General features: G+C 52.4%; 1 protein-coding gene across 21 annotated transcripts; it reads left to right on the forward strand.

Moving 5' to 3' along the window:
• The first annotated feature begins 537 nt into the window (after nt 1-537).
• ATXN2L (ataxin 2 like) lies at nt 538-12,512 on the forward strand. 21 transcript variants are annotated; one of them, XM_054714524.1, is made up of 24 exons: nt 539-1,069; nt 2,520-2,556; nt 2,777-2,833; nt 2,914-2,985; nt 3,366-3,516; nt 3,906-4,030; nt 4,826-4,917; nt 5,348-5,548; nt 6,297-6,472; nt 6,610-6,720; nt 7,514-7,726; nt 7,813-7,884; nt 8,116-8,186; nt 8,356-8,648; nt 8,728-8,797; nt 9,325-9,471; nt 9,599-9,671; nt 9,762-9,949; nt 10,320-10,449; nt 10,542-10,663; nt 10,826-11,038; nt 11,219-11,462; nt 11,612-11,771; nt 11,884-12,512. In XM_054714524.1, exons 1-23 carry the CDS (start codon nt 768-770, stop codon nt 11,764-11,766), a joined length of 3,315 nt encoding a protein of 1,104 aa, XP_054570499.1. In that variant the 5' UTR covers nt 539-767; the 3' UTR covers nt 11,767-11,771; nt 11,884-12,512. The 21 variants fall into 21 exon arrangements, with proteins under 21 accessions (XP_054570512.1, XP_054570499.1, XP_054570505.1 ...); XM_054714530.1 differs by having other exon boundaries at nt 11,735-11,771; XM_054714525.1 differs by having other exon boundaries at nt 12,009-12,098.
• Nucleotides 12,513-13,618: the final 1,106 nt, after the last annotated feature.

Below are 13,618 nucleotides of genomic sequence, written 5' to 3' on the forward strand. Positions count from 1 at the left end.
CCGAAAGTAGCTCCTCTTGAAACCTACCAAACACCAAAGAACACCGCAGCTTGTCTAGTCCCAGGATTTTTTTTTTTTTTTTTGCACTTTGACCCCGCCCACGGGGCCACAAATGGCGGAAGAACTGCACGCTACGTCGTGACAGCTCACCTACTGCGGAGGCATCTCAACGCTACGCCAGCGGCGTGGGCGGGGCAGCCGGCTCTTCCTTCCTGCCGGCCGCCTCGGCTCCTCCCCCGCAGCTTCACACGCTCATTGTGGAGCGACCGCGGCCGGCAGCCTCTACAGCTGTTAGAGAACCAGAGACCCTAAGTCCTGGGCGCGCGTGAGCGCCCGCGCTGCCCCTTCCCCGCTCCAAAGGCCGGGGGCGCGCGGCCCACCCTTATTCTCTCTCCTCCCGCCCCAGCTAACCGCCCCTGCTCGCGCGGACTCCACGCCGCCGCCGCCCGCCCCTCCCCCTTCGGTAGCTCCCGCCCGCGCGCTCCTCCTCCTCCGCCCCGTCCCGGCGACGCGCACGCGCGCCAGCCCGGCTCGCGCCCTCTCGCTTTCCTCCGGCCCGCGAGACCCCCTCCCCTTCCGCCTCGCGGCGCTTCCTCGCGCTGCGATCTTCTCTATCCACCCCGAGACTGCGGGCCTTCCCCCCCCGCCCGCCAACGGCGGGTCCCCAGCTTCCCAATCCCCTCCGCTTCCCGCGCTCTCCGGCGGGGGCCCAGCCCCGGCCTCCTCTCCCTCCCTTCCCCCTAATTCCCCTTCCGGACGCTGCCATCATGTTGAAGCCTCAGCCGCCACAACAGACGTCCCAGCCCCAGCAGCCGCCCCCCGCGCAACAGGCCGTGGCCCGCCGGCCTCCCGGGGGCACCAGCCCTCCCAACGGTGGCCTCCCGGGTCCCCTGGCCGCCTCCTCGGCTCCCCCAGGACCTCCCGCTGCCGCTTCCCCCTGCCTGGGGCCTGCGTCTGCTGCCGGGAGCGGGCTCCGCCGGGGAGCCGAGGGCATCTTGGCGCCGCAGCCGCCGTCACAGCAGCAGCAACACCAGGAGAGGCCAGGGGCAGCGGCCATCGGCAGCGCCAGGTGAGGAGGGTTGGGTTTCTGGGCGCTGGAGCGCAGGCTGCGGGGCAGCAGCGGCTCGGTTCCGGCCCGCCAGTCTGGACTTCAGCACACCGCGCGAGGCGGGCTCCTAGCCTGGCCACCTTTGAGGGAGGACGGGGGAAGCCCACCCCTCCCCATGCGGCTGGGGATGGGCCCTCACAGGTCAGAGGAAGAAGGGTCCCCCCACAGCCACCGGGACATTTAAGGGCCATGCTCGGCTCTCAGCCTAGTTAGGGCTCGCAGTCTGGGCCTTAGGGGCAGGCGGGGCGCACCCCGCTAGCGCATCGGAACGAGGAGTTGGGGGGGTGAAGCGGTGATCGGGGTCCCCAGCTCCATTACCACGAAGGGTCTCGCGGTTCCCGGCTTCAGCCAATGGGGAGTCAGCTGCAGGAAGGGGTCCGGGTCGTAGCCAATGAAGGGGGGCGCGCGGCCCACAGTTTGGCCAATGGGGAGGGAGGGACTTGGGGCTGGTTGCCACCTCCCCCTTCCTGGTCTGGCCAGTAGGAGGGGAGCTGGGTGGGCGGGGGGACGGAAGGAGAGAACTGGGGGGGGATTGCGGCCCGGGAACCTCCAGAGCGCGCGCGCCCTCTGCGTACGTGCGCGTGGGTTCTCTGTCTTAAGACCCAGGCATTCGCGAGCCCCAGTAACTGGGAGTGTGCGTGGCTGAGTGGTAGACACCGCTCGATTTCTTCTGTGTATGGGTTAATGCAGCTGAGCGTGTGGTACACGCAGGCGCAGTGGGTTCTGATCGCGGGAGGGGGTATTTTGAAGAGGCCCGTGGGTCTTAGTGCGCAGGCGCAGACCGGGCGAGGCCTCCCGGTGGATACCTTTTGCGGCTGCGCTGTCCCCCCAGCCCCGCCAACGGCCCCCTCACCACCCTCCTCAACCGCCGGTTACATCAGCCAGCGAGGAGCGGGCTTATGAGACCATTGACGACCCTCTCAGAGTGGGTAACTGGCTGAATGAGTCAAGAGGCCAAGAAGGTGGTTGTAGACGGTCTACCGTCCTCCCAGGAATTGGGGCGTAAGGCCCTGAAAAGGATTGTCTTTTCTGTTTGGGAGGTAACGTGCCTGAGCTAGGTACTTCCGGGTCTGTCCTCCCTGAGCTCCGCTTTTACATCTGAGATGGGGTATTATCTAATGCCGTAGCAATGGTCTCTTGGAAAGATGCAGCCCTGGCCCCTTGGAGAAAGTGAGACAGTGGTTGTTGATTGAAGTCTATTTCACTGGCATTTGGAGGAAATGTGTCTAGTGGTTTATAATGTCTGTGCCTTTTTCCTCTATAAGGTGAAAGTTTGAAAATCTTGTTGAGTTTTAGCCTAGATCAGCATTTTCACATAGTGTGTGGAGCTAGGATACCAAGTCCTTTGAAATTAATCGTGTAAGAGGGATTGAACAGATTTCAATAACTAGTTTCTTATTTCCTCTTATAGGGGACAAAGCACTGGGAAGGGACCCCCACAGTCACCGGTGAGTTGCCCCCCCCCCCCCCCCCCCCACAAAGGTACAGAGACCTAAAAGATGCATATGTATGAATATAGGACAGTTAGGTACAGAAATAGTCGGGTAGGCTCAGAAGGCCAGGGGGCCCAGCTCATACAAGGTGGGTGGGACTATGGAAGTACGGATTTTTAGAAGGAAGGTGAGATGTTGACTGGCTGTTTATTTCTCCCTCCTATGTTACTGACAGGTATTTGAGGGTGTCTACAACAATTCCAGAATGCTGCATTTCCTTACAGCTGTTGTGGTAAGTGGGTACCTAACGTCTGGGTTGTTTGAGGGATGCCATGCATCTGTTTGATTTCCTTATTTTTCACACTTTCCTAGGGCTCCACTTGTGATGTAAAGGTGAAGAATGGTACCACCTATGAAGGTATCTTCAAGACTCTGAGCTCAAAGGTCAGTGTACTTAAATTAGCTTATTTTTGGAGTTGTGTGGAAAGAGGGAGAATGAAGTAGGTTCATTGAAGATGTGAATTGAGTGGTGTTGGACAACATTGTGGCTGTTAACTCATTTCTTCAGGCTTGCGCTGGATTTCAGTGCTGCAAGCAATGAAAGGCATAGGTCTGAAATTTGAGGGCTGGATACTTTAATGTAAAAATTTAAAGTGTAAAATTTTAATTTGGGGACTTTTGCTAAGTTCTGTGGCTGATGCTGAGATGTTATGCATGATGTTGGGAAGTTTAGAAAGGTAAAGAGAAAAATAGTCATATTTGCCTTCATGCTTCTTGATATTGGCCTTGGGTGTTGGAAAATGGGACTTTTTTTTTTTTTTTAGTTTGAACTGGCAGTAGACGCTGTGCACCGGAAAGCATCTGAGCCAGTAGGTGGCCCTCGTCGGGAAGACATTGTGGACACCATGGTATTTAAGCCAAGTGATGTCATGCTTGTCCATTTCCGAAACGTTGACTTCAATTATGCCACTAAAGGTATTGTTCCATGCTCTTATGTCAAACCCACTCTTTGAGGGGAGAGCTGAGAGCCGTTACATGATGCTTGATTCGCTCCCATAACCATCCATTTTACTACCTTGTTTTCTGAGGAAGATGACTGGATTTTTCTTGAGAATGTGTCTTGATATGTAAGACAATATGGGACGAATTTGGCCTATGTTGTGGCTCTTCCTGTTTGCTTTGTTTTCAGCTCCTTGCTGCTTATGAACTTACTAAGATGATAATTTTTATGCTGTGTCTACCCAACCCCCAAACCATGGCACACAAACTTTTCTTTGCTTCTGAACTATTTATGGAAAGGGGGGCATTGGAGGACAGCCTGTGAGATATCACAGGATTCCTGATCTTCATCTCTGCGCCCACAGACAAGTTCACCGATTCAGCCATCGCCATGAACTCGAAGGTGAACGGGGAACACAAAGAGAAGGTGCTTCAGCGCTGGGAGGGTGGTGACAGCAACAGTGATGATTACGACCTCGAGTCTGATATGGTACAGTCTCCTTCCCCGAGACCCTGAGAGCTGGGCAGCTCTGCTGCCAGGGGCGGGTTATTGGCTCCACTGTCATTCTTGGAACTGGGTTGCTTGTGGCGGGGGGTGGGGGGCGGGGGATCATTTACTCTTGCCTATTCATGACATCAGATTCCAAATGGAAAGGCACAGAACGTAACAAAACAAAAATACCTGTTCTCCCACCATCTGTGATTGACAATTGTTAATATTTGCTTCAAGTCAACTTAACACAAAGTATAGACAAGAGTGAGTACTATGTAGGCACATTTCTCTTCCAAAGAAACAGCTACTATACTTTGAATCGTTTAAAATTCTCTTGAGAATTGCTGTTTAATTTGTACAACAATTTCCTTTTTCTGCCTGTTTTGATTGTTTCGTGTTGCTCCATAGATCTAGTTTATTGCTTTTGACTGTTGTGTACTGTTCTACTTATGAACCTATCTATGAATACCCAAAATGTATTTCTCTTTTTCCCTACTGATTTGTGCTTGTCATTATAGTTGCCTTATTGAATTTTTAGAACATGCACATATACCAAAATTTCTCTGGGATATAAACCTGAAAATGGGTTTCTTCGATTTTATGACTTCAGTTTTACTAGCTATTGCCAATTTGTGCTGCAAGTTGATAGTTCTAGTTGGCATTCTCACCAGCCTTGTCCCAATTTTTCCACTTGTGGTGTGGTCAGATTTTTAAATTTTTCAGTCTGATGGAAAATGATAGGTCATTGTTGCTTTCCTCGCTGGATTTTAAAACATTCTCTCTCCCTCCTAGTCCAATGGATGGGACCCCAATGAAATGTTCAAGTTCAATGAGGAGAACTATGGTGTAAAGACCACCTATGATAGCAGTCTCTCATCTTACACGTGAGTGTCTTGGTACTCCCCATGTGGTGCAGTTTGAGGCATGGGGTCACCAACAGAGGGGCAGGTCTCTAGGTGGAACATGGCTTTTTTCATGCTTTTCTGGATATTCGGATTGCCCTCTCCCCACTCTGTTATATCTTGTGAACTGCTTTCAAAAATGTGCTTTTAATCTTGATTCCAAGCCACCACCTGGGTAAAATTAACTGCTTGCCCATTTGTCCATACTTTTCTTCTAGAACTTAAAATGTACTTAAATATGTGTTTTAAGTGTCCCCTAGAATCATATAGATGCCTTGCTGCTCTGCCTGGGACTTAGTAGATGTCCATTAAATATGTGCTGGGTTGTGATGGGACTGATAGAAATTTTTTTCTTTTTTTCCCTTTTGTCCCCTGGCACTGGGATGGTGGTGGTCTCTGGTGGTCTTCCCAGGGTGCCCTTAGAGAAGGACAACTCAGAAGAGTTTCGTCAGCGGGAGCTGCGTGCAGCCCAGTTGGCTCGGGAGATTGAATCGAGCCCCCAGTACCGCCTGCGGATTGCCATGGAGAACGACGATGGACGCACTGAAGAGGAGAAGCACAGTGCAGTCCAGCGGCAGGGTTCAGGACGGGAGAGCCCCAGTTTGGTGTCTAGGTAATTCCTGGGGGCAGCCTGGTATGTTTGGGGCTCACTGTATGGACCAAGAGTTTTGTACACTCTTGTTTGAGCCTCACAGCCATATGAGATGCAGGTTAGTTATTCCCAATTATTATTTTAGGAGATTAAAATGTAGAGTGGTTAAGTGCTTTACCCATAGTAACAAGACTAAAGTTAGAAAAAGATTTTTGTTTCAGAATTTTGATATATATTCTTTCTCTTTTTTCTCTGCATATTCATCTATATGCATCTCTTATTCCTCCCTTTGTGAAAATAGAATCAAACTGTACGTGACGATCTGTATCTTGTAAAAGATGCACCTTGACCTACTATGTGGTACTGCTTTTCTCATAGGACAGGGGTGGAAGAATTATGGAATATTAGCCTGGTTGGTCGGGTTAGGGTTGACAAAATGTAAGGTCATAAGCCTGTAGCCAAAGAACATTGAACTAGGACAGATCTTCAAGTGGGGTAGTGCAAAAAGCTGGAGCCAGGCAGAGAGAGAGAATGTGAGGGGTGTGTGTGTTAGTGCAAAAAGCTGGAGCCAGGCAGAGAGAGAGAGAGAATGTGAGGGGTGTGTGTGTTAGTGCAAAAAGCTGGAGCCAGGCAGAGAGAGAGAGAGTGTGAGGGGGGGTGGGTGTGTGTTGGGTGGAAGGTGGCCTTTAGAAGGAAGGGCTTCATCTTTCCAAAATGTGTGGATTTTGTGGCTACTTGACCTCATTTGAACTCTTCCCTCCACCCCCAGGGAAGGAAAGTATATCCCTCTACCCCAACGAGTTCGGGAAGGTCCCCGGGGAGGAGTTCGATGCAGTAGTTCTCGGGGCGGCCGACCTGGCCTTAGCTCTTTGCCACCCCGTGGCTCTCACCATCTTGACAATAGCAGCCCTGGCCCAGGTTCTGAGACACGTGGTATTAATGGAGGTGAGTTGTGAAGCAGACTTGTGGGGGACAGGGAAGGATAATTAATTGAAAGGAATGGGTTGGAAGGATGATGGATTTGTGGTAATGTACTAGCAGGCACTATTCCTCTTTTTTTCCCACCTTTTAAAAAAAAATAGGCCCTTCCCGCATGTCCCCTAAGGCACAGAGGCCTGTGAGAGGTGCCAAGACTCTGTCTTCACCCAGCAGTAGGCCTTCTGGAGAAGCTTCTGTCCCACCTCCGCCTGCAGGTAAAGTTCAGCATGTCACTGGAAGAGATGGGTAGGAATTTGTAGAAATACAAATGTCGGTTGTTGGAATACTGGGCTGGGAGACAGTTGAAGATGTAAAAAGCATTTTGAAAGGTTTGGGTTTATACTTTTTAGCAAAGAATTTTTCAGTTTCCCTCATGCAGAAACCCCATTATTTGTGGGTGTGTCTGGATTTGTGCGTGTGTCTGGCTGGCAGATAACTTTGTTTAAATTAGTTGCCAACACTTTAAAATAGGAGAAATCAGACAATTTCTAATTTTGTTGAAGTACAGGAAGTTCTGCCAACACTGACCTGTCCTTTTGTTGTTGTTGTTAATCCTCACCTGAGGATATTTTTCCATTGCTTTTTAGAGATAGTGGAAGGGAGGGGGAGAGACACAAAGAGAGAAACATCAATGTGAGGGAGACACATCAGTTGGTTGCCTCCCACACACACCTTGACTGGGCTGGGGATTGAGCCTGTAACCAAGGTATGTGCCCTTGACCAGTATCAAACCTGGGACCCTTAGGTCTGCAGGCCGATGCTCTGTCCACTGAGCAACACCGGCTGAGGCAACACTGACCTCTCTTGCTGCATAGCTGCAGGTGTCTGGACTGAGTCACGACTGCCCTTTTTGAGTTTCGTGGTGCCATGAGGCCATCTCACCTGCTTTGCCCTTCTGGGCATTTAGGTCTGTGAACTTGTATAGAGAAGAGTGGGTAAACTTTTCTTGGTGTTTTTAGTAAGTCCTCTGTACCCATTGATAATTGACCAGCAGTAACCATTGTGCAGCTTTCCCTTTTCTTCCAGTGGGCCGGATGTACCCCCCACGCTCTCCCAAGTCGGCTGCCCCTGCCCCAGTCTCAGCTTCCTGTCCTGAGCCTCCCATTGGCTCGGCAGTACCAACCTCTTCAGCTTCCATCCCTGTGACGTCATCAGTTGTGGATCCTGGAGTAGGTTCCATCTCCCCAGCTTCTCCAAAGATCTCACTGGCCCCCACGGATGGTAAGAGCCAGATGGTTCATGGCTGTGGACAATGTAAAGTGTGGTTCTGGGGAAAAGACCTTCAGGTGTCTGTCTCTCCTTCTCAGTAAAAGAACTCGTGGCCAAGGACCCTGGGAGAACTCTGGAATCCCAGGAGCTGTCCCGGATATCTGGGAAAGGTAAGGATTGGTTTTTTTCTGCCAAAGTATAATGCCCCTTTGATTAGGAGAGCATTTCAATTAGAAAGTTGTTGGAATTCAAAAACAATGTCTATTCAAAACGAGACAAAAACAGTCTATTAGGCCTTGGATTCTTCTTTTTTTTAGATTTTTGTACTGTGGGCTACTGGCACTGTGTAGCCACCTTTGAAAAAAGAAATGTATATTTTCTCTTTTCACTGTTTCTCATAGTCTCTGGCCTTCAGAATGAACAGAAACGCTTTCAACTGGAAGAACTGAGAAAGTTTGGGGCCCAGTTTAAGGTGAGAAATGTGTGGGAATGAGTTCTAGGATATTAAGAGGATGAAGGTGAAGTGGGTCTGGGCAACTTAAAGAAGAGGTACAGGTAGAAGAGATGAGAGCAAGGGTGAAAGAAGGAAGCAAGGCCTTGGGTCTGGACCGGTGTTATATGTGTGACTTTTCTCCTTCCAGCTTCAGCCCAGTAGCTCGCCTGAGACCTGCCTGGATCCTTTTCCTCCCCGGATCTTAAAGGAGGAGGCCAAAGGGAAGGAGAAGGAAGTTGATGGTCTATTGACTTCAGAGCCCATGGGGTCCCCGGTCTCCAAGACAGAGTCCTTATTGGATAAGGAGGACAAACCGCCCCTGCCACCAGCAGGAGGCACGGAGGGGCCAGATCAGCTCCCACCACCTTGCCCAAGCCAAACTGGCAGCCCCCCAGTGGGCCTCATCAAGGGAGATGACAAGGATGAGGGCCCTGTTGCCGAGTGAGTTGGGTGGGGAGGTGGGTGGGTGTTGGGTGATGAGGGGCAAGCCATGAGGATTTACTTTGCTTTTCTCTCATAGACAAGTGAAGAAATCTACATTGAATCCTAATGCCAAGGAGTTCAATCCTGCAAAGCCTCTGCTGTCTGTGGTGAGATGGGGTAGCACCTTCCATAAAGGAGTCTTGGGAATGGGGTGAAAGCACTGGAGGGGAGAGCGCTTGCCACCAGGCAGCTGTGTGAAAGTGTGTAGGCTGATTTGGGAAAAACAGACCAATTTCGGGGCTGGGTGGCAAAGGATTGTGATGTGTCCGACAAGTATTGATTTGTTTCTCTCTGATACTTAGCATTTGGCTCAGGGAATGTCTTGAGTGTGGTAGTTATGAGCATGAGCTTCATTTGGACTCACTGACTTGGCTTAAACCCCTGTACTTTTTTATAAGCTTTGTGATCCTGGACAAGCCACTTACCCTACCTCTCTGCTTCAGTATTGTCAGCTATAATTCAAGTGTGTCCACCTCGTAGGGTTGACGTGAGGCTTAACCAAAATAGAGTGTAGAATGTATTTGGCACACAATACTCCATCCATAAATGCTGTTGCTGTATAGGCAAGGGGGTTGCTATGAGTAATAGAAAAATCGTGAGATATTTTATACACGTCCTCCCTTGTCTCTTACAGAATAAATCCACCAGTACCCCAACTTCTCCGGGGCCCCGGACTCATTCTACTCCCTCCATCCCGGTGCTGACAGCAGGCCAGAGTGGGCTGTACAGCCCCCAGTACATTTCCTACATACCTCAGATCCACATGGGACCAGCTGTTCAGGTAAGAGAAGGGGCTCGGTGGGCCCAGGGTGTAAGAGGTTTGGTTGGGCTGGCTGAGGGACCGGGTCAGACCTGTTCTGGGCATTTGTAAGCCAGTCATTCAGCCTTATCTGCATTACTGTCCCTAGGCACCTCAGATGTATCCATATCCTGTATCCAACTCAGTGCCTGGACAGCAGGGCAAGTACCGGGGAGCAAAAGGTGAGCAGGGTTGGGAGGGGCAGTCGGTGCTGCCCAGTGCCTCCTGGCAGATGGAGCTTGAGCTCTGCACTATTTTTCCCCTGCCCCCAGGCTCCCTGCCTCCCCAGCGCTCGGACCAACACCAGCCTGCCTCAGCCCCTCCAATGATGCAGGCTGCCGCTGCTGCTGGCCCACCCCTGGTGGCTGCTACACCTTATTCTTCCTACATCCCCTACAACCCACAGCAGTTCCCAGGCCAGCCCGCCATGATGCAGCCCATGGCCCACTATCCCTCACAGGTGACTGAAGCCCGGGAGGGACATGAGGGTACAGAGGCCCTGCTAGAGATCCCATCTCCACCTCCCAGACACAGGGGAGCTGGGTGAGAGAGGCAGTCAGTGTTCTGGGTGGTGGGGCCAGGCTGGGGATTCAGTCCTGGCTCTGGTAGGATCTGTTGCAAGGCACCTAAGACCCAAGCTCCAGACAAATAAAATAAAAATTAAAAGATAGCCACCACCCAAGCCTTCACTAAAGTGTCAGTAAAATAGCACCTACGCGGTTCGGTTATTTGTGAAGGTCCAGCAGGTAGTTGTGACCAGGCCAGAGCATTGCTGTGCAGAGGTTATGCCTTCCAAGTCCTATGCTGACCATTTCTCTTTGCCACTCCAGCCGGTGTTTGCCCCCATGCTTCAAAGCAACCCACGTATGCTGACTTCGGGGAGCCATCCCCAGGCCATTGTGTCGTCCTCCACCCCTCAGTACCCTTCAGCAGAGCAGCCCACCCCCCAGGCCCTTTATGGTGAGTTCTGCTGGACCCTCTCCCTCCAGGCTGTGCTCCTCAGTCCCCTCCAGTGTGCTCAGCACTGATTATCTCTCTCCTTCCATCTGTAGCCACTGTTCACCAGTCCTATCCACACCATGCCACGCAGCTCCATGCCCACCAGCCGCAGCCGGCCACCACGCCTACGGGGAGCCAGCCACAGTCCCAGCATGCGGCCCCCAGTCCTGTCCAGGTGCTTGCCGTGGGGGAGCTAAGTGGTTGGGGCAGGAGTTGGGGGCTGAAGGAGAGCGGTAGAGCTTGGGGTATTTCCCCAGTGGTGAGGATTAGGGGTCAGTGGGTAGAAGGCCTGGGTATCAGGAGTGAGTGGCGCTTAACCTTCCCTTCCCCCTGACAGCACCAGGCAGGGCAGGCCCCACACCTGGGCAGTGGACAGCCACAGCAGAATCTGTACCACCCAGGGGCCCTCACAGGCACGCCTCCTTCTCTGCCACCGGGACCTTCTGCCCAGTCCCCTCAGAGCAGCTTCCCCCAACCAGCTGCTGTGTATGCCATCCATGCCCACCAGCAGCTGCCCCACGGCTTCACCAACATGGCCCATGTTACCCAGGTAAGAACTCGAGGAACCTGCTTTGTCTGGGTCTGTTTTGCCATGAGGACCTGGGCCATGAGACTGTCCCATTCCTGAGTCCCTGGTGCCGGGCTGCCTCTATGGCATGCTCCTGACGCTAGGATTCTTGGCGCCTTTGTCCGGCTTCTGTGGTGCTCCTAACTACTCTGTTTTCTGCAGGCCCATGTCCAAACTGGAATCACAGCAGCCCCGCCCCCTCACCCTGGGGCTCCCCACCCGCCCCAGGTGATGCTGCTGCACCCACCCCAGAGCCATGGGGGACCCCCCCAAGGCGCAGTGCCCCAGAGTGGGGTGCCTGCACTCTCAGCTTCCACACCCTCACCCTACCCCTACATCGGACACCCCCAAGGTGAGCAGCCTGGCCAGGCGCCTGGATTTCCAGGAGGAGCCGATGACAGGATTCGTGAGTTCTCGTTAGCTGGGGGAATTTGGCATGGAAGAGCTGATGGGCTGCAGGTGGGGCAGGATGCACGGGTTCTGGGTGGGGAGTGAGGGGTCTTGGAGGCAGGGCTGTCCCACAGGGCGCCTGCCGACCTGCACCTGTCTGTGAAGTATGTAGGGTGGGCAGAAGCCACAGTCGCCGCCGCCAGGGGCTTGCTCCTGGCTCTGTCCTTTGCTTCCCTCCGTCCTCGCTCAGTTGTGATCCAGCAGCCCCCCTCCCCACTGCCTCCCCAGCTCTCAGTGACCCCGACTGTCTCCTGACTTAGCCGAGGTAAGGTCAGCGCAGCAGACAGGGCCAGGCTGGGGTGTGGGGGGCTGAGCTGGGCACACGAGTAAGGGCTCTGGCTCACTGGGAAACAGTGTTTGATTTGTGCTTCTGACAGCCCCATGAGACACCTTGAGGAGGCCGCTCCTACCCACTCCCCCCACACCCCACACTGGACGGCATTGGATGGACAGCTGCTTGGGTTCTAATGCTCCTGCTCTCTTCTCTTTCCCCTCCAACCAGTTCAATCTCATCCCTCCCAGCAGCTCCCCTTCCACCCCCCGGGGAACTGAAGATTGTCCTGGCCGCGACCTGAGACCTCCATGAGTGGAGGGAAGAGTGATCTCTATGTCTCTTCCCCCAGCAGCTCGGACCAGTCCCAGCTCCCCAACCCCCCCCTTTCCCCGGGGGAGCTGGGGAATTCCTGCCAAGCACCTTGAATGGGAGAGGCCTCAAAGTGGGTGGGCCAGGGTCCAGTGGGGGTGGGGAGGTTCCTGCTCTGCCCCTGCCCCAGCCCCACCCCATCTTGCCCTCCCATCCTCTATCCCCCACTGGAGACGGAAGATCTTTTATTTTCTATTATTTATATGTCAGACTTGGGCCCCCTGTTCTTTCTTCCCCATTAACTCGAGTGACCTGCGTGAGAGACAGATGCCCCACAAGGATGGTTGGACAAGGACTTTTACTTTTTATTACATAAAAATATTAAAAAAAAAATTAAAAAAATAAAATTTTAAACTAACTTAACCTGCCTAAAGTTTACTTTTTGGAGCATACAGTTAAGATTGTGGCCATCAGTCTTAAATGTGGTGTGATGTGGTCCCAAGGTGGGCCCTTCAGCCTGAGGATGCTGCCCTTCTGGCTCTACTGCTGTACAGGTCCCCCAATTTTCTCACCTCCAGATTGGTCCTCATGAAGTACATCTACTGGTTTACACTTCAGTGTGTTTGGCCACTGGAAGTAAAGGTTTGGTGAGCGGGCTTGGGTGTGGGTGAGACCTATAAAAATGAAGTTGCAGTGGGAAAAGGGGAGAGGGCTAGATTGAGGGGCCAGGTTATGGGGAGTTGGAGCTAAACTAGGACAAGAACCAAGCATGGGATGTAGAAAAATCAGGTTTCAGAGGTTTGGGGATTTTTTTTGTTCCAGGCAGCAGTAGAAATTTTTTTTTACCTGGCCTTGGTTTTGTCTGTGAAAAAGAGATTATTTCACCCTTAGGGAATTACAAGGACTGGTGCTTAATTGTAGGCAGGGGAATTTCAGCTCTGAGCAAAGCCAGAAAAAAATTGGCTGGGACTGGGACAGGAAGAATGAAGATGAGATATTGGGAAAGAATTCCCAGGATCTGAAACCTGGTGGGCATGGGGTTGGAGAGGGAGAAGTTTTGAGGTCCCAAATTCAAGAGCCATCTCACAGAGTAAAAAAAGTTAGCTCTCTAGGGGATGTCAGTTGGAGTTGTCGGGGGCAAGGTTGGAAGAAGCAGAAAAACCTTTCTGAGAGGGGGGCGAGTAACAGCAATAGGGCCTCTTGCACACCCCCACTGGGGATCAAGCCCACAACTTGGGCATGTACCCCAACCGGGAATCCAACCAACCAGTAACCAGGAATCATTGAGACAACCACTAAACCACACTGGCCAGGGAGGCCTGAGGACGCTTGAAGTGTAGGTCTCCAGTACTGTGAGTGATTTAACTGCAGGTGTTAACTGGTACTTTTTATTTAATATTTATTATTGATTTCAGAGAGGGAGAGAGAACAATGATGAGAATCACTGATTGGCTGCCTCCTGTACGCCCCCTACTAGGGATCAAGCCTGCAACCTGGGCATGTGCCCTTGACTGGAATCGAACCCAGGA

Source organism: Eptesicus fuscus, chromosome 4 (assembly GCF_027574615.1).
Source record: "Eptesicus fuscus isolate TK198812 chromosome 4, DD_ASM_mEF_20220401, whole genome shotgun sequence".
Classification (NCBI taxonomy): domain Eukaryota; kingdom Metazoa; phylum Chordata; class Mammalia; order Chiroptera; family Vespertilionidae; genus Eptesicus; species Eptesicus fuscus.

Coding starts and splice junctions, on each gene's coding strand:
- ATXN2L (XM_054714524.1), top strand. CDS start 768: ATGTTGAAGCCTCAGCCGCCACAACAGACGTCCCAGCCCCAGCAGCCG. Junction 6,473..6,609: donor GACACGTGGTATTAATGGAG/GTGAGTTGTGAA, acceptor AAAAAAAAATAG/GCCCTTCCCGCATGTCCCCT. Junction 8,798..9,324: donor CAAAGCCTCTGCTGTCTGTG/GTGAGATGGGGT, acceptor TGTCTCTTACAG/AATAAATCCACCAGTACCCC.